This window comes from Talpa occidentalis, unplaced genomic scaffold (genome assembly GCF_014898055.3).
Source record: "Talpa occidentalis isolate TD23 unplaced genomic scaffold, MPIMG_talOcc4v2.1 talOcc4.12, whole genome shotgun sequence".
Lineage (NCBI taxonomy): Eukaryota > Metazoa > Chordata > Mammalia > Eulipotyphla > Talpidae > Talpa > Talpa occidentalis.
The window spans coordinates 10,286,545-10,306,727 of NW_023601212.1; the positions used below are offsets into that span (position 1 = coordinate 10,286,545).

The 20,183-nt window shown below is 44.6% G+C and overlaps 1 protein-coding gene across 1 annotated transcript in view; it reads left to right on the plus strand.

Annotated features, from left to right (window-relative positions):
• VAV1 (vav guanine nucleotide exchange factor 1) overlaps positions 1 to 20,183 on the plus strand; it is a 52,725-nt gene that overhangs the window by 14,595 nt on the left and 17,947 nt on the right. The window contains exons 2-13 of the mRNA XM_037505219.2: positions 14,455 to 14,571; positions 15,024 to 15,082; positions 15,197 to 15,265; positions 15,532 to 15,640; positions 15,729 to 15,824; positions 17,260 to 17,328; positions 17,507 to 17,610; positions 18,178 to 18,277; positions 18,993 to 19,088; positions 19,307 to 19,375; positions 19,637 to 19,723; positions 19,825 to 19,910. Of these exons, the coding sequence (XP_037361116.1) occupies positions 14,455 to 14,571; positions 15,024 to 15,082; positions 15,197 to 15,265; positions 15,532 to 15,640; positions 15,729 to 15,824; positions 17,260 to 17,328; positions 17,507 to 17,610; positions 18,178 to 18,277; positions 18,993 to 19,088; positions 19,307 to 19,375; positions 19,637 to 19,723; positions 19,825 to 19,910 (1,061 nt within the window). The remainder of the gene's footprint in view (positions 1 to 14,454; positions 14,572 to 15,023; positions 15,083 to 15,196; positions 15,266 to 15,531; positions 15,641 to 15,728; positions 15,825 to 17,259; positions 17,329 to 17,506; positions 17,611 to 18,177; positions 18,278 to 18,992; positions 19,089 to 19,306; positions 19,376 to 19,636; positions 19,724 to 19,824; positions 19,911 to 20,183) is intronic.

The window sequence follows — 20,183 nt, forward strand, 5'->3', positions numbered from 1 at the left end:
TTCGCAGACGCTCAGGCAAGCAAGCGAGAAGAGGCAGGTTTGTTTAGAGAAAGAAAGTTTATTGAGGAGAAAAAGAACAGAAATAAAGTGGGACTCCCAGGCCAGGAAACCAGGCCTGGGAGGGGCAAGGAAGCCAAAGTGGAGTCGTGTCTCAGGGAATATATACCTTTTTTTCCTCATTATTCTAAAACTCCACCAGTCTCTTTGTGATTGGTTAGTTTTCGGCTGTCTCACTTAATTTGTTACTGAGTGGGGGATCTTTACATTTTTTATCTTACAGTTTTTTTTTTCCCATTTGTTGTATCTTTATTTTTATGGCCCAGTCCTCTGGATGGACATCCCTGCATTGAAGTTAAACAGCTGTCCTTCTAAGTTGTCCGTAAATTAAACCACTCTCTAGTTCTCTAATCTCTGTCTCCCTTTACCACCTGAAGGAAACCGGGACTAGCATTAACAATGTTGTCCTTGGTCCTGGGATGTTTGTTTTTCCTAGTGGAATTGGTTACTTTTCCTTGGTTGTCCTTATCTCTGAAGCCTCCCTAAATTCTTCAGAGGTCCCCTCCTGCACTGTCCCTAAAACTGTATAATTCCTAGCTTGTCCTGTGTCTCATCCTAATGTGTTGGGAGGTGAGGGGGAGATAGACAGACAATAACAAAGTAAGTGAAATATGCAGGGCCACTGGATGGGGCTGATGGAGGTGCCATGCCCACCCAAAGGGGCTGCCCAGGTATTGTCTCTTGCCAATGTTGGTCAGCCTGTTTGTCTCTGCTCCATCCTCTTCTAGCAGGTTAACCTGACCTCTTTAAATTGGCAGCAGTTTCCCAAGAAACCAAGACAGAGGTTGGGATGCCTTTGGATGCTTGGGCTCCAGACAACATTCACTGTCCCTTCCGCTGTGTTCCTTTGGCCAGTACAAGTCAGAAGACTAGCCCAGGTACAAAAGATGGGGAAATAGATCTGCTTCTAGATGGCAAGTGCAGAAAAGTATAGTCACAAAGATGGTGGTGGCTGTTCTAGGATTGACCATGACGATGGTGAGAAGGGCTTGGATTTGAGAGCTATTTTGGATATAGAACACAAAGATCCTATAAACTGGCCAAAAGCAGAGGATTAACTGGATTGATACTTGCAAAACACTTAGAAATACTCTTGGCTTATAGAACATACTCCAAAAACTTCCTCTGACTATTATAGGGCAGGGTGAGGGGCACCCCAGAGCCCCAAAACCCTCCTGCTCTAGTTTCTGCCATCCACCACATAAAGACAAAACATACTCTAGTGCATAAGACCTTCAATAGAAAACAACTTTAACACAATTAGTGTGCAATAAAGAGAAGCAAAAGAATATAGTAAAAATAGTTTCCTCAAGTTACCCTCGTGGTTAAGTCTTCAGCCAAACAGGGTTGGCCCAAAGCAGAACATCGGAGCCTCAAGGGCTTGCCACAAGTCTAAGGCACCTTTTGGTGGGGACCCCCAGAGAGAAGGCAGAAGGGGCCAGGCAAGTCTGGAAGGAAAATAGCAAAATTAAAATCAAGATAAAGGCTGCCATTGAGAGTCTCCCCACAAGTCTCTCACCCATGTCTGTTTTAAGTGTCTCTTTCCAAGTCCCCCAAGTCCCTGGACAAGTCCAAGGCTGAGAAGCAAGCACAGCTTCTTCATGTCTCTCTCTGCTCCATGTGCCTCCCTCAGCTCTCCTTCCTGATCTCCCTCTCAGTGTCTCTCACTTCTTTTTTTTTTTAAAGATTTATTTATTTATTTATACAAGCACTGGGTACAGTCAGAAGCGCGGGAGGGCGAGAGAATTCACCAGAGCCAGAGCGGGCAGAAGGACCGAAGCACACTGCTGAGGGGAGCAGTGGGCGGCAGGCGAGGTCTGTGCGCCATGTGGGACCCTCCTCCTGTGGCTGGGGAGCAGCCGGGGATCAAACCGGCGCTGCAGAGGCTGCGGGCAGCTTTGCAACCCAGCGCTCAACCGCTGTGCCATCGAGGAGGCGCTCAACCGCTGCGCCACACCACGGAGGAGGCCCTCACTTCTTTTCTTACTCAGCTCCACCCTTCCTTGGGTGGGGCATGGAACCTGGAAACGCCCCTTTCCCTGGGGACCACCCTGCTACAGGACTTGATTATGAAGAATGGGGACTATTGAGAATCATCCTAGTTGCTGAGTGGCGTTGGAGATGCTGGAGGAGTGAGTTTGAGTGGCAGTGATGGCAGCCTTGAACTTGAGTTTGAAGTGCCTACTGATGAATAAGTGATGTTTTCCCAGCTGTAATTGAATAGATTGTTCTGAAAACCTGACCCTGGGGTGGAAAAGATGTCCAGGTTGTCTTTGAATTATCCTCAAGTTGTTCCTTTATTTATTGAATAAATATTTGTGGGGCACCACTGCATCCCACCACATGTCTGGGCTCTGGAGGTGACTCGACCCTAAGCTCTGCCTTCACCATAAGACTTGTGATCAGGCCTGGGGTGGGCCTAGGGGGACATTATTCTAAGGAACTTGGGGTGAAACAGTGAGAGCGAGGACTTGATTTGGGCAAAGAAATTGGAGGAGGTTTCCTGTAGGAAGAGATACTAGACATGGGCCTTGAAGGATGAGCAGGTATTCACCATAAGCAGATGTGAAAGAATCTTTTAGCCTAGACATCAGTCCTCTGTTCATCTCCATGTGTATAATTAATGGACCAATTGGTAAGAGGGCCTGAGGGTATAGCTGTGGAGTCTCTGAGGATCAGACAGGCAACAGGTGGGATCCAGTTCTAGGCAGTTCTATTGTAAGCACTTTTTTCCCCACATGATTATCATAGAAGAACTAACTGATTGACAGTTTAATTTCATTTCTCCAATGATGAATCGATGAATCAACCAGCTGACTTTATTTAATGCATTAAAGTAGTTGTCCATTTAGTTTCATTTCCCCATTGATGAAATAGGAAGCCAACTTTTTGCAAACTGATGTGTTATCATTTTCTAGTACATAGTATGCAACTTGGATTTACATTCTTTGATCTCATATATCCAGTAAGTTTAATCACTAAAAATACAAAAAAAAGTATAATACTATGAATTAGTGAAAGACTTAGGAGATGACTGCTTAGTTATAATTTACAAAAAGAAATTCAGTGCCTTGTATGGTGTTGCCATGAATCTACACAAAAAAGTCATGTTTCATGATGTCTATTTTGAATGTACCCTCTTTTATTTTTCATTATTTTCTCTTTTAAGGGGTCAACTAATAGACCCCCTTATGGTCAGTGAGTTATGTGGCAAAAATATTTTCAGAGAACCTGCTTGGGATGCTTACAGCAAAACTACCATACCTCTCTGTCTCTGGTCCTTTAGAGTGTTGTATTAGGATAACACTAGTTGCTGTAACAAATAATTTATTTCAGTGACTTAGCACAATAGAAATTTATTTCTGTAACAGTCCAATTCCTTTGGTGCCTTGTGGGAGGCTTTTTCTCATGGGATGCTTCAGAGACTCAGGCATTTACATTTGTGGCTTTGTCATTCCTTAGATTCTCTGCATCATTTCTATCCAGCCTATAGACAACAAGGGAAAAAAAATAAGATTTGGAGAAGGCAATCCCATTTCTTAAACCATTGCCCTGAAAGTAATGTGCTTGGGGAAATTAGCTAGAACCATTGGCCAGAACTGATCATACACAGCTCACATCCACTTGCAAGGGGTGGGGGCACAGGGCGGGGGAGGGGCAGGGAATGGGAAATGTAATCCTTTGCTGGACAACCCATTTTCCAGCAGCATTTCTATATTGTGGAAGAGAAAGCGTAACTCTTGGTGGATCCTTAGTGGCTCTGTCACAGAGAGGCAGCAGAAACAGAATCAAGATCTAGAATGTGACAAGAGATAACCCGTTTTGCTTTGTAGCCTTGAATACATTCTACTTCTAGTCTCTCTCTCTCTCTCTCTCTGTCTCTCTCATCTGGAACTCAGCAACATTCACACCGGAAGTGCTATGACCCTGGTGAGGAGTGAATTTACTGATGAGAGAAAAGTGTTTGACCTCCTCCCACCTTCAATGCCTGCTGTCCTGTTCTAACCCCTCTAGGAAGTTTTTCCTGATCTTGAATTCCTCACTTTGACTCTTTCTGAAATCTCAGTTTCTCCAGGCGTTTGAGAGGCATTTTGGTGGTGAACACAGTATGAAGTTCTGGCGTTGGAGGGTGCTGGTGATAAAGGAGTGTTGTTCAAGGCTCTAGCATATGCTTTGGGTGCCCCATTCACAAACCTCAGCCCACTCTAGAATCACCCCCAGAACATTTTTAGTTGGTTCCCTGTGTGTCTCTGAAAATGTTTTCTAGCTACAGAAAAATGCTCGGTCTGCCGGATATGTCAGGTTGGAAGGAAATGAGAGTCAGTGATGGATGAGGGTTGATGGATAAATACCTCAACATTCCATTTCTTAGATTGGAAAATTCTGGGGCACTATCTATCCCACCTCCCAGAGATCAACAGCAGTTGAGTCCCTGTTTATTCCAGCAGGTCCTAATCAACACCTTCTGTATCCACATTTTCTCTTCCCACTTCCTCGCTGCTCTATGAGTACTTTTTAGGATCACATTTTAGTTAAACTGCTTGGACCCTACCCCAATTCTCCTCTCAGGGCTGCTTCCAGGACCCAAACTGAAATAGAGATCCAACCTTAATATGATGCACAATTTTGATCATAAGAACACCCCCAAACGACTGTAACATAACTGTAATATACAAAGAATAAATGTGAGTGTAATGTATGTAATTTCACCGTATGACAAGAGTTTCACAGGTACCACCTGAGATGGTTTTAGATAGACCACAAATACACCACAAAGGACACACGCTGATAATATCATTATCTGATGTCCTTTCAGTCCTTCTAGTTTCATCATGGAGTGTCTCAGTCTACTTCTATTTTTTGCCTTATATATTTTTCCTCAGGTGAAATATATCATATATTCCCAAGGGCGTGTAAAGCGTATATGAAGCCCATAAAGAATAATAAATGAAAACTGTACCCATCACTCATGGTAAGAATTAGAACATTACCACTTCTTGGGAATCTTTGAAGCAGTATTTCTCAAGGTCTTCTGACCCTAGTCATAGTAAGAAGTAATATTTTTTACATTACTTCCCAATCCACTGTCACAAGAGCACATGAAAAGTTTTATGGATCCATTCCTGCCATTTTGATATCAGAAACACAAATTTATTCCATGCTAGTGGGATCCAATAAGCTGATATCATGACCTACTAATGGGTCATGATCCAGTTTGGAAAACATAGTTTTAGACCCTCCCTCTTCTTCCTCCTCCCCTGTTCCCCAGTGGAAGCCACTCTCCTGAACCTGCAGGCAATAATTTTCTTGATATTCCTTGTAGTTTTGCTAAATGTGTATCCCTAACCATTGCACTGCCGAATCTGTCCATTTCTATACTTAATATAAATGGGATTATAATATGTATAGCAAATTGCTGTTTTAATCAACATTATGTTTTAGAAATCTGTATGAATGTGTGTGTGTGTGGCTGATCCTTTTGGAGTGCTGTATTCAGCTGTGTGAAATCACCCTATTTATTTATTCATTCTGCTCTTGATGGCTATTTGGGTAGTTACCAGTAATAGCAGTGATTACAGTGTAAAAAATTACCCCAAGACTTAGGAGCAAACAGATGTTGATTGTCCTGTACAGTTTCTAGGGATGAAGAATCTGAGGACAACTTAGTTGGCTGGTTTTGATTCAGGGTCGCTCATGAGGTTCTGCCAAGATGGTGGTTTGGGCTCCCAATATCCGAAGTTTGGGGATGGAAAATTATCTTTCAAGATGACTTATTCACATGACTTTTGGCAAAAGATCTCAGTTCCTTGCTGTGTGGCTCTCTCTGTAGAGCTTCTTGTAACGTGACTTTACCCAGAGTGGTGGTGGCTGGGTGGTTGGGGGTGAGAGAAAGAGATAGATAGTTAGATATGCATCACTAGTCCTTGAGTCTCACGCTGTCTTTTCTGTCTTATTCCGTTCACTAAAAGCAAGTCATGGTCTTGTTCACATTCAGCTGAAGGGAATGACTCAAGGCCAGGAACATCAGGAAGTGTGGATCGGCATGAGAGTCACTTACCACGGGATTCTTACACACATTCTCTCTCTGGGTGTTCTTGTTCATGTCTCTTGGTGCAGATGCAAGTTTTTTTTTTATTATTTAAACCTAGGAGTTTTGGGGTCAAAGGAGCGATAACGCCAAACTGTTTCTCAAAAGTTTTGAAATGAATTCACATTCCAGGTGGTAGTGTATAAGAGTTTCTGGGACCCTACATCCTTTGCCAACACTTGATATTTGCCCAACTTGAAAAAAATGTACATATCTGGTGGGTGGGAAATAGTATCTTGCGTTTTATTTTACATTTTTCATATTTATTTTCAATGTTCAAATATTTTGATGTCACCTGCTAGACAGATAATTTCTTGAGTGTTCTAGGTTATTTATTTTCTCTAGAAATTCTTTTATTTTTGAGGCAATATTGGTTTACAACACTGTATAAGTTTTAAGAGGACAGCGTCACAATTTTTCAAATGAATGCTACTCCACACGCACACTACCAAAGGTTTAGTTACCACCCACCACCATCAAATTCCTCCCTCTCCTACCTTCTTTTCTTCCACTGTCAGAATCTAAAGGTGTGTTTTCTGTTGTTTGTTCATTTGCTTTGCTTTTTATATTCCACAAGTGAGTGAAATTCACATTTCTTTGATAACTACTGAGATTGACTGTCTCTTCGTGGATTTTAGGGCATTTGTAATTCCTCTGCGGTGAAACACCTGTTCATGCAATTTTTGCACTGAATCACCTGTTTTTTTCTTATTGAAGCATCAGGGATGCTTCAATATATATTATATAGCAAATATATACTAATACACAGCAAATATCCACTTTCACCTTGTGTCTTGTCTTTTCACTGTTTTCATGATGGTTTTTTGATGAGCAGAACTTTATTTTTGTTATTTTAGCCACATCTCTCCCTTTATAATTTGGGTTTTTTGTATATTGTTTCAGAATCACTCATGATTCTGAGGCCATACAGATATTTGTTCTCCTAAATTGTCTTCTAAACGTCTTCCATTTGGCATTTAAGTCTTTTTTTTTTTTTTTTTTTTTATAGAGGCATGCTTTTTTTTTATTTATTTGTTTGCTGGTTTGTTTTGTTTTTTTTTGTTTTGTTTATACATGCACTGGGTACAGTCAGAAGCGCGGGAGGGTGAGAGAATTCACCAGAGCCAGAGCGGGGAGCAGAGCAGGCAGAAGGACCGAAGTACACTGCTGAGGGGAGCAGCGGGCGGCAGGAGAGGTCTGTGCGCCATGTGGGACCCTCCTCCGGTGGCCGGGGAGCAACCGGGGATCGAACCGGCGCCACAGAGGCCGCGGGCAGCTTCGCAACCCAGCGCTCAACCGCTGCGCCACCGGGGAGGCCCTGGCATTTAAGTCTTTAATTCATCTGGAAGTGTTTTGAGTAGGGTATCAGGTAGGAATTTACTTGGCTTTTTTCTTTTTGCACTTATTGATAACCAGTTGGACCACACACGATTATAAATACCTCTTTTTCCATGCATCTGCAATACCTGTTCAGTCATAGAACACATTTTCATATATGTGTGGTTTATTTCTGGGTTCTTTATTATAGTTTGTCTTTACCTCTGTATTACTTATCTATTGCTAAGTAAAGAATTATCTCCAGAAAGCCATTTATTATTCTTGTGACTTATGTGGATAGAGAGTTTTGAAATGGCGTGGCTGGACTGTTCTCTTTTGCGGTTTCTCATGAGGTTACAGTAAGAGGTTGGCTGGGCTGCAATATCTGAAGGGTTGGCTGGGACCGGAGGGTCCACTTTACAGATGGCTCATCACACGGAGCCTAGGCCCTCTCTTCAAGACTGCTGAGTGGCAAACATGGCCGCAGGTGAGCTAGGCAGGATCCCAAACCAGAAGCTGTAATGCCTTTAGTCGCCTAGCCTTGAAAATGCACATATTGTTATTTTTTTATTTTATTTTTTAAAATGCTTTTTTCTTTTAACATGCCAATATGGTACATTACATTACCAAATTTTCCTGATTTTTAGCCATCTTTGCATATCGATTTGCATATCTTCGCATATCATTTCTTTTTTTTTTTTTAATGGGTTTCTTTTAATTTAAATTTTATTTTTATATTCCCCATACAATTACAACCCTCATATTTTGACCCCAAGCCCTCCTTTCCCTGCCCCTCACCCCCCATAGAGTGTCTCTGGTTCATAGTTGTTTGTTGATTTCGATATTTTCTTTCTCATAGTTATTCTTGAAAACGCACGTATTGTTATTTCTACCACACTCTCTTTGTCACGCAAGGCCAATATTGTTGGGGGGATGACAAGAAAGGCATACATACAGGGGTCTCTGGACCATAAGAGGTCATCTTGGACGTAACTACTGCAATCCCATGCTACCATCTCTCTAGTCTTATTAGTATAGGTTTATGATATGTCTTGATATCTGGTGGAACTAATACTCCCACTTTATTTTTCTTCTATTGGTTTGTCTTGGCTATTCATGGCTCTGTGTTTTCCCATATAAATTTTAGGATTCATGGGTCAAGTTCAGTGAAAAAACATTTTGAGACTTTAATTGAATGGCATTGAATCTATACCTCAATTTTGGAAAGGGATTTTGAAAACATTAAGTCTTTATTGTTAAGGATAAGTATCTATTTCACTCTGTTTAGATTTTTCATTTCTTTCAATAAATTTTTAAAATTTTCTCCGTAAAGGAGTGCCACTTCCTTTTGTTAGATTTATTAGATCTTACCAGAATTGGTTTTTTTTTTTAATTTGGTTTTACATTTCTTAGGCTATGATAAATGGCATCCTTTTTAAATTGAAGTTAAGAAAATGAAATTTTAGAAAGCTGGAAAGTGATTAAAAAATAAAGAGGTTGAATGTAAAGCTTGAATATTAGTTGAGTGATAGAAGAAAAAATATAATGACTATATTATTAAATGAATCTGTTTAATTTCCTATCTTCTCCATAAGATTCTGTGGTCTATGAAGATTCTATGATGTATCTCCATGAGATTCTATGAAGTCCATGATGCAGGGAGCATGTCTATCTGGATCACAATTTTGTCTCTAGTGCCCAGTTCAGGGCACAGTAAGCATTGGAGGAAAGACCAGATGAGTAGTAACCACCCTATCTGGTATTATAGTGCCATTATGGTCTTGCCTTTCAGTTTCTTGACAACTAAAATTGTCCTTAGACAATTAGGTGCATTTGTATGCTCACTACTTAAAGTGGAGTGGGATGACATTGGTGGTGGTTAAGTATGTACAAAGAGAAGGCTAAGTCTTTCATGGAAATACACTTCTTGAGATATTATTGATCAGGAAATAGGCATGAACTTAACACAAGAAAAGGATCATGGTGAGTTTAGATAAAAATAAATAAGGGGCCTCCCTGGTGGAGCAGGCAGTTGAGTGCTGCACTGTGAAGCTGTCTGCAGCCTCTGCAGCGCGGGTTCTGTCCCCAACGGCCACCGAGAATCCCACATGGTGCAGCAGACCTCTCCTGTCTCGCCCGCTGCTCCCCTCAGCAGTGTATTTCGTCAGTCTGCCTGTTCTGTTCCTGGCTCTGTTTCAGGTGAATCCTCTTACCCTCCTTCGCATCTGGCCTGTACCCCGTTCTTGTATAAATAAATAAAAAATCTTATAAAAAAACCAAAATAAATAAGAAGATAATATGGTATAAAGAAGATGTTATATTTAATGAACACAAATAAAAAAAAAAAAACCAAGTCCAATTTTCACACAGTGAAATGCTCAATTCTTCAGTTTACCATTCAACAGGTTCTAGCAAATGTGTGTACTTGGGCAACCCACACCCTTATCAAAACATAGAATATTTCCATCGCTTGTGGCCTTTCTGAGTCAATCTCCACCACCCTCTCTACCCCAGAAGTAACCACCAATCTGATTTCTATCAGCATGGGGTAGTTGTGTTTATTCTAGGATTTCACAAATGTTATCTTTTTTGGAAAAAAAAAACCCTTTTCTGATTGAGTATTGGTGATGTACCAACACACAGTTGACTTTGTATATTGACTTTATATTCAGCCTCATAGCTAAATTATTTTACTAATTCTTTTCATATATCGTATATTCATTTGGGCTTTCTATGGTGGCAACTGTATCATCTGTAGAAATGACCACTGAATTTCTTTCTCTTCTTCCATTCCTTCATCTTGCTTGGAAGTGCAGACTAAGATCTTCAATACAGCATTGAACAGAAGTCGCAATAGTGGGCATCCTTGCCTTCCTTCTGATTTCAAAGAGAATATTTCCAGCACTTCACTATTAGGGTACAATATTTTGCTTTTTATTTAAAACAAAGGCTCAGTTCTCCCCACCCAGCCCCACCAAACCATCCTTGCCCATATCCCATCTGCTTCCCTTCTTTATTCTTTCCCCGATTTCTCCTATTTTCTCTGGTGACCATTTTCTTTTTGCGGATTTCAAGTATTATTCCTTCTATTCTTTGTATATAAATTTTTTTGGTATTTATATTCCACAGATGAGTGAAACCCTCCTTGAGCTGTCTTTTATTTTTGACTGATTTTGCTCAACCTAATCATGTCGAGGTCCATCTATTTTCACCCAAATCCACCATTTCATCTGTCTTCAGAGCGGTGTAATATTTCATTGAGTATATACTCCACAATTTCTCTGTTGAAGGCCACTTGGGTTGGTTCCAGGATTTGGTAACTGTGAACAGTGTTGCTATATATGTAGATGTAGATAAATCTTTTTGTATTCAAGTTTTCATGTCATTTGGACAAATACCTAATAGAGATATTGCTGGGTCATATGGAATTTCCAGTTTTATTTTCTTGAGACATCTCTAATCTGTGTTCCACAGGGTCTGTACCAACTTGTATTCCCACCAACAGTGGATGAGAGTTTCTTTTTCACCACAACTTTGCCAGACATTTGCTAATTCCATTCTTTTTTATATGGGCCATTCTCACAGGGGTGAAGTGCTTTCTCAAGGTGGTTTTAATTTGTATTTCTTTTATAATAAGTGACGGGGAACATTTTTTTCATATGTCTGTAGGCCATCTGAATGTCAAGGATTTTGCAAGACACTCTTTATCAGGTTACAGAAGTTGCTTTCCATTCTAACTTTGCCAGGAGATTTGTATCCCCTACTCTTTTATCAGGAATGGGTGTTGAATTGCTACTGTGTCTTTTATGCATCACTACCATTGCTAATCTCTTTTTGACAGAAAAAACAAGACTTTGGCAGGCAACACAATCCAGCTAGACTAATAGCACTATTTGCATCCTATTATTTTACACTTGCATCTGTTCATTGCAAATGGTCCTAGTTTCCTTTGATAATAGGCCACAAAATTCTCTTCTGAAATATATTCATTTATGTTAAATTCCATGTTCTGTATATAATCTGCATGTGGCAGTAATTGAGAAAAAGATAGAACCTGAAATTGGTGGTGTGAGATACAAAGACACAATGAACACCATGCAGTGAATTGATTGAGCTAGTAGCTGTGGCACAAGGCTTGAAGTTAAGCTGCCTGAGTCACATCCTGGCTCTTTCTGTTCCTGCCTCAATTTCCTTATCTGTAAAATGAAGATAATAATCATACTCATCTTGCAAGAATGCCATATCTATACATGTATGTAGAGGGCAGAAGAGTGTTTATCAGGGGAGATATTGATCAAAGGGTACAAAGCTGCAGTTACATAGGATGAATCAGTCTAGAGATCTAATATATAGGCATGAAGACTATCCTTAATAATACTGTACTGAACAATGGAAATACACAAAAGAGTAGATTTCAGATGAACTCATCAAACACAAAAGCATGGCAACTATCTGAGGAGATGACATGTTAATGAATGTGACTATAGTACTCTTGTCACTATGAATATTGATATCAAATCATCACTGTAAGTACATAAAATTTTTTGTTTAAAAAATATATATAAATTAAAAATAATAGAGAGCCAGCGCTGGGAACTGAGTGCATGGGGGTTTGTGCAAAGCAATCCATTGAAGTTATGGTCACGAAAGTTGGCTCTAGATTCACATCATCCAGGAGTTAAATCTCAGCTCTTCATTGACTTACTCTTCCTGTTAATAATTATCTTGGGAAGCTTCCTTGCTTCTCTGAGCCTACTTCTTGGTAGGTAAAATGCACATTAAAAACTCATGGGCTGGGCCTCTCCTGGTGGCACAGCAGTTGAGCGCTGGGCTGCGAGGCTGCCCACAACCTCTGCAGCGCCGGTTCGTTCCCCGGCCACTGGTGACGGTCCCACAAAAAGCAAAAACAAAAAAAAAACACACAAAAAAAAACACCTCATGGGCTGTCATGACAATGGAATAAATCGGAGTGCCCGATCATGTGTTGTAGGCATCTGAGAAATGCAGACACTGTTATTGTAGAATCACAAAGCAGGGGTTGGCACATATACAGGAACCACCTGGAGAGCTTGTTATTGTAAAATGGAGCTTTCTAGGCTCCACTGCCATCCATCCATCCATTAACAAATATTTATCTGGATTTTACTGATGATAAGCACTGGATGCTGGACATTCACCTGGGAAAAAATAATGGTCTCACCCTCCTAAAATGGACATTTTATTGGGGGGAGATGGACAGTAAACAATTGAAGTAACTTTAGGGAGAATAGAAAATGCAGAGTAATAAGAAAAGAAAAAAAAGAAAGAAAAAGAAAATGCAGAGTAGGTGCTGCAATTTAAAATAGGGTTGAGCATCTTCTCCCTGTATCCTCACAAGGTTTCCTTACTGGGTGTGTCTGAGTCTTTTCTTATAGGGACATAAGTCAGAGTGGATTAGTGCCCATATTAATGACCTCATTTTACTTTGATTACCTGTTTAAAGGCCCCCATCTCCAAATATAGTCACATGCTGAGGTCTTGGGAATTAGGATTTCAACGTGAATTTTGTTTGTGTGTGTTAGGGTGGGGGTGGGGGAGAAGGGCACAATCAGTCCACAACACAGGGAAAAGTTCATTGCAAGAAGAGGAAGCAGCCAGTGCAAAGGCCCTGGGACAGGATTGTGCCTGCCCCATATTGGAGGAACAACAAGGAGGCCCAAGTGGCTGGAGCAGAATGAATGTGGCAGGAGAAAAGAGAGGCCATTCTGCAGGGGTCTGCTTGCTTCAGAGATGTTGAACTTTTATCCAAGAGATGTGACAGTCCTGGAGGGCTGTGGACAGAGGAGGGATGGGACCTGACTCAGGTGTCCACAGGAGATTAGACTGGATAAATATGAGTGAAAGGCTCTGGAAAATACATTTTTAAAAATTTGAGCTATAATTCACATACCCATAAAATTCACTATTTTAAAGTGAACAATTCATTGGTTTTTAATACATTCACAAAGTTGTACAACCATTACCACTATCTAAGTCCAGAATATTTTCTTCACCCCAAAAAGGTCTCCCTTACCTATAAGCATTTCTTCTCCCACTAGCTCCTGGCAATCACTAATCTACCTTCTGTCTAAGGATTTGCCCATTCTAGTCTTTTTAATGAATGGAATTATATCATAAGTGGTGTTTTGTTACTGACTTCTTTCATTGAGCCTAATGTCATCAAGGTTCACGCAGGAAACAGCATTTTTTTAAGATTTATTTATTTATACAGGAACTGGGGCACAGTCAGGGTGCGGGAGGGTGAGAGAATTCACCAGAGACAGAGCGGGGCGCGCAGAACAGGCAGACTGACCGAAGACACTGCAGAGGGGAGCAGCGGGCGAGACAGGAGAGGTCTGTTTCGCCGTGTGGGTTGCTCTCTGGCCAGCCGGCAATCAAACCCACACTGCAGAGGCTGCGGACAGCTTCACAGCGCAGTGCTCAATGTGTTGCGCCACCGGGGAGGCCCAGGAAACAGCATTTCATTGCTTTCTGTGGCTGATCATATTCCATTGCATGTGCAGTCAAGCATTATGTGATGACTTTGGCCAGGGAAGGACTTGACCGGGGTATAAGACAGCGGTCCACCACCCATCCTACGTATGCTGTGGCTGTACCATCTAGATTTGTGCAACACACTGTGTGACACTTACATAACAATGAAATCGTGTAAGGATGCTTTTCGCAGAACATGTCCCATTGTTAAGTGACATGTGGCTGTTTAACACATTTTGTTATCAATTTAAATGATTACCTTTATGTTATATGAATTTTAACTCAGTAAAAAAAAAGGTTCAGGGTAGAATCGACTTCAGGTACAGCTTGATCTTTATCATAGAGGCTGTGGCTTACTGAGAGGGTCGATGCTCTCTCTTTCCCCTTCTGTGACAGTCCTCAAGTCAGGCTGCCTGGGGTTCAGCGCTTCCCCTGTCCTTTTATGTTGCCTCCACCCTCCTCTCGCTCTCTCCCCACAGTTCCTGTGCCTTAAGAACATCCGCACCTTCTTATCTACCTGCTGTGAGAAGTTTGGCCTTAAGCGGAGTGAGCTTTTTGAGGTCTTTGACCTTTTCGATGTGCAGGACTTTGGGAAGGTGAGCTGGGTTGATTGGATTTGAATGAATATCCACCCTGGGCAATGAGTGATGAGCCAGACCAAACTGTATCCCAAGTGCTTAAAGAGCTGAGCTTGAGACCTGGGTCACCGGGTTGGTACCCCTGCCTTGACACTTGCTGTGTGACCTTAGATATGTGGCTGTGCCTCTCTGAGCTCTAGTTCCCTAATCTGTAGCTTGGGAATAATGTCCTTCATCCTCTTCGAGTGGTTATGAGGATTAATAAATTGAACAATGGGATCAAGTGGGGGGTGTTCAGGGAAGGGAACACGGAAAAGCTGGCACAGGGGATGAGAAAGTGAGGGCAATCCTGAATTAGGCTCCTGAGCATGGGGTCTCACCTCAAGGTCTAGTTCAGGTGCGTGGAGTCGAGGCTGTGTTCTGGCGAGCAGGTGTGCAGGGGCGCATAGCAGCCAGGGCTTTTGTTCCAGGTCATCTACACCCTGTCTGCCCTGTCCTGGACCCCGATTGCCCAGAACAAGGGAATCATGTAAGTAACCCTATGAGCTGGCAGCCTTGGGCCTACTTGGCCCCAATCCTTCTGCTGGAAGCCCCCTCCCTGCCTGCCCCCCACCCTCTGCTCACATCTTCCTGGCTCCTTCAGGCCCTTCCCCACGGAGGAGGAGAGTATGAGTGACGATGACATCTACAGCGGCCTGTCTGACCAGATTGAGTGAGTGTCTGGGACGGCGACCTTGCTGTGAGGTCTGAGGGAGACATGGCCCTGCCCTGGGGATCCCGGTGGGGCAAGGCCTTGCCCTAGGGTCTGAGGGAACCAGGCCTGCCCAGGAGGTGTGAGGGTACTTAGTTCTGCCCTGGTGTCTGCCCGACACACCTTGATCTGGGAGGAGGTGAGGGGTCCCTGCCTGGGGGCTCTGGTGGCAGCGCCAGACTGCACACCCCCCTGATTGCACACCCCCCTGACTGCACATCCCCCAGCGACACGGTGGAAGAGGATGAAGACCTGTATGACTGCGTGGAGAACGAGGAGGCTGAGGGCGACGAGATCTACGAGGACCTCATGCGCTCGGAGCCTATGCCCATGCCGGTGCGTGGGGCAGGGTGCGTGGCTTGGATGGGCATAGGGTGTGGGCAGATTGGCGCCCCCAACACTGGCTTCTCGCCCCCGCTCTCAGCCCAAGATGACAGAGAATGACAAGCGGTACTGCTGCCTACGAGAGATCCAGCAGACAGAGGAGAAGTACACGGACACGCTGAGCTCCATCCAACAGGTGCCAGGCGCGGGCCAGCCCTGCTAGGCGCATGTGTGGGAGCTGGGCCCACCGAGGGGCGCCGTCCAGCCCACGTGACTCTAGGCGCTCCCGGCCCCCAGCTTTGGCTCGCTTTCTTTCCCTTTAGCTCTGGTTTTCTCCATCTTTTACCCGGTCTCTGTCTTGTTCCTCCATCTCTTTTTGCCTGGGTATCTCCCGACTTTCTATTTTTTTCACCATGCCTTTTCCCCCCATGCAATCACCCATTTAAAGCATACAATTCACTGGGTTTTGGTACATTTACAAGGCTGTGCAATAGTCACTACTGAAAATGTTTTTGAACATTTTCATCATCCTCCGGAGAATCCCATAACCACAGCCCCTCAGCCCCTGTCCCCTTAGACACTGGAAACCACTAAACTACTTTCAGTTCAAGGTAGTTATACCACAAACATATTTGCCATGTAACTACTTGTTGTGTAGCAAGTTTGCTGTGAAAGAGAAAAGAATGAAAAAGAAAAGAGGGACATTTGAAAGGTGTCACGAAACTTGAAAAATGAATACATTAAAAATACAAATACAAAATACTTGGGTACATTTAAAAATGTATATTTATGGCAATTTGGGGGGGATGTACCTATGCACGTGGCTTATAAGCTTTTTGTTTGTTTATAATATTACACATTTTGGCGGGTAATATTTGGTGATCAAATGTATAGTACGTGTGAAATCAGAGTGTGTAAAGGCAGATCACACGCTGCTATACTGGAAAATGATAATCTATCACTTTGCAAAGAGTTGGTTTCTTCTCAATGGGGAAGTGAAACCAAACAGATAACTAGGTTAAATAAATTTAAAAAAAGATGGTTGATTAATTTGTCAGTGGAGAAATGAAACCAAATTGTTAAACAGTTATTCTTTTCTCTTTTATAAAAATTGCTTTAGAGCTAATAGCTACATGGCATAAAATTTACAGCAAAACTACTGGATGTGCTATCCCTGTTTCTATGAATTTACCTATTTTGGATATTTCATATTAATAGCCTTTGTGTCTGGCTTCCCTTCCAAAACATCGTATTTTCAAGGTTCGTCTCCTTTTATGTGTGCCTGGCATTCCCTTTTCATGGCAGAGTAATATTTCACTGTATGGATGAGCTGCGTGTTGCTTGTCATTCTTCTCCTGATGGGTATTTGGGTTGTTCCCAATTCTTTGGTTACTATGAGTAATTCTGCTGTGAACATTTGTGGGCAAGTTCTTGTGTGAACAGTCTTCATCTCTTTGTATCTGTCTCTGTCATTGTTTCCTTGTCTCTGTCATTGTTTCCTTGTCTCTGTCTTTCTCTCCCATCCCCTGTTTCTGTTGCCTCTTTCCATCTCTGTTACCTTGTCTCTGTCTCTCTGGACTGAACTGGAGGAAGGGACCTCACCGTCCTTCATCCTTCTCCCCTCCTTGTAGCACTTCATGAAGCCCTTGCAGCGGTTCCTCAATACTCAAGACATTGAGAACATCTTTATCAATGTCGAGGTGAGCCAGCTGATCCCAGCCCTCCCAGGCCTCTGTCTAGCAGGGATAATCTGCTGACCCCAGCTGTCCCTGGAGCATTGCGGGTGGGAGTGGAGCAACAAAGAGTGGGAGTAATACCCTTCTGCCTGGCTTCCTGAGCCCCAGGCTTGGCCCTACCCATACCCCTCTCTCTGAGTAGGACCTGCTTAACGTGCATACCCACTTCATAAGGGAGATGAAGGAAGCCCTGGCCACGCCTGCTGCACCCACCCTCTACCAAGTCTTCATCAAATACAAGGAGAGGTGAGACCCAGCTGACCAGCCCAGAGTCCTGGATGTCTCCCTGCCCTGCCCTGCCCAGGCTGCGCTTCTGGGAGATGTGCCTTCAGAGATCACCACACAGAGGAGCGTTTCTTCCTTTGCTCATGAACTGCCCATCTCTGGTTCAGTTCCCTGCTCTGCCTTTTGTGAGCTGTGTGGCTCTGGGAAGTTGTTCAATCTCTCTGTGCTTCTGCTTCCACATCTACAAAATCAGGGTGGCATAGGAACATGCCTCCTAGGAGGTGAGGACTGAATAAATTGATGCCTACAGTGCTCAGCACAGGGCCTTACACACAGTAAGTTCTTAATAAGTGTTTGTTAACTAGATGAATACTGAGAAGAGATGATATACCATGTGCTGGGCTGAGCACCTTGTGCATACCTCAGTAACACTGTAATCACCCCTCGTGGGAGTTGGTGGTTATGTCCTTCAATAGGCAGGAGGCCTAAGGCTCGGCATCATCCAGCTGGGAAGAGGCTAGGCCTGGACTAACACTCAGAACTGCCTGAACTTGGTGCCCACTGCCGTTATCTGTGCTCTTCCTGCAGGTTCCTTATCTATGGCCGCTACTGCAGCCAGGTGGAGTCGGCCAGCAGGCACCTGGACGAGGTGTCCACACTCCGGGAGGATGTGAAAATGAAGCTGGAAGTAGGAACTGGGTTCACCCATTCTTTCCCGGTCCCTGGGATAGCAGAGAGGAGACTGAGCTGGAGCAGAGTTGCCACATTGTGCTACCGCCCAGCTAGGGGTCTCCTCCTGAAAGTTTGGGTGGGAAGGAGGTGCTAGGCAGCCATATCAGGGAAATGGAGTATGTCAGGATGGGCCAGAGAACTGAGCCCTGACCCCAGCTAGACCTCAGTTCCGGGCTGACCCCCGATGCCAGGCTGAGGTCCTGACCCTGAACTGAACTCTAACTCCAAACTGAACCTCAGCCCCGGGTTGAGCCTGAAGTCTGGGCTGAGCTCCAACTTCATACTGAGCACTGATCTCAGCCAAACTCAGATCCCAGACTGAGCCCCAGGCCTGGACCAAGTCCCAGCCTGCAGCCCTGTGTCTAGTGGAAGCAAAGACATGGCAGGCATGATAAGAAACTGTGTGTGTGTGTGTGTGTGTGTGTGTGTGTCTAGCCTTTTCTGCCTCCGCAGTGGGGCCCTCCATATCTGCCCCTCTCCCCTCTCCAGCCTGCTCAGCTGGCAGATCCTGGGCTTCCATCCTGGGCAGCCTTCCAGTTGGGTCTTAAACTGCCCTTCACCCCACAGCATTCTTCCTTCCTATTTCCCTGGAGAGATACAGTGCTTCAGGTTCTAGAACAACCCATACTTGCCTCCCCTTCATCTTGCTCCTGCTTCCTCTGATCCCACAGGAATGTTCTCAGCGAGCAAACAATGGGAGGTTCACCTTGCGGGACCTGCTGATGGTGCCAATGCAGCGGGTGCTCAAGTATCACCTCCTTCTCCAGGTGTGCAAGAGGGGGTCCCCTAAGTATGGGCTTGGCATAGCTACCTCCTTGTGCCATAGGAGTGAGGGCTGGGAGGGATCATTCAGGCCATGCCCCAGCTTCCAGGGACAGCTGGGTAAGTAAGGGGGAGCCACTGGGCCAGGCTTGTTTGGAAGAAACACACCCCGCCCCTCGGAGGAAGGCAAACCCAGATTATGTCTGTTCCCTTGGCCTTGTAGGAGCTGGTGAAACACACACAAGACCCCGGAGAGAAGGAGAACTTGCGGCTGGCTCTGGATGCCATGAGGGTGAGCGGGGCAGGGAGTGGGCATGGACACATTCAAGGCAGAGTCGGGTGGTGCCATCCCCACACCATCACCCGTGGAAACCTCCCCGCCACATGGTGACAAGCCCATGTGACAAATAAGTTATTTGCGGCAACCCCTTAACGACCCTGACATGCCGTGGACACTTTCTGTCAGCCTTCTGGCCCGCCCCTGGTGGGCGCTGACCCCCCATCCAGGGCCAGGCGGGGTGGGGGGCCCGGCTCACCCCTGCCCCACCTTCAGGATCTGGCGCAGTGCGTGAATGAGGTCAAGCGGGACAATGAGACGCTGAGGCAGATCACCAACTTCCAGCTGTCCATCGAGAACCTGGTGAGGGGGAGCACCGGGGACCGCCAGGGCTGTGGCCACTAGGGAGGGCATCTCTGCCTCTTCTTGGTGGCCTCTTGCCAGACTCCCTGCCTTTTGCACAGGGCCAGTCTCTGGCCACCTACGGCCGGCCCAAGATCGACGGGGAGCTCAAGATTACCTCGGTGGAGCGGCGCTCCAAGATGGACAGGTGAGCGGAGCCGGCGTGGGGCTGCCAGTGAGCGGGGCAGGGGCGGGGCAAGTTCCTGGATGGCCAGGGGGGCGAGCCACACGGGGAGGGTGCTGCCTGCGCAGGACTTGAGCTGAATTTGCAGATAGGCAGGTGGGCGGGGTCACCCGGAGAGCGCGGGAGACCAGCTAGATTGGCAGGGCAGCACCAGCGTGGCCGTGTGCCAGGTGAGGGCGGCATGAACAGGTGAGCGTCGTCAGGTGGGCGCAGAGGAGGAAAGTGGCCCCAGATGGA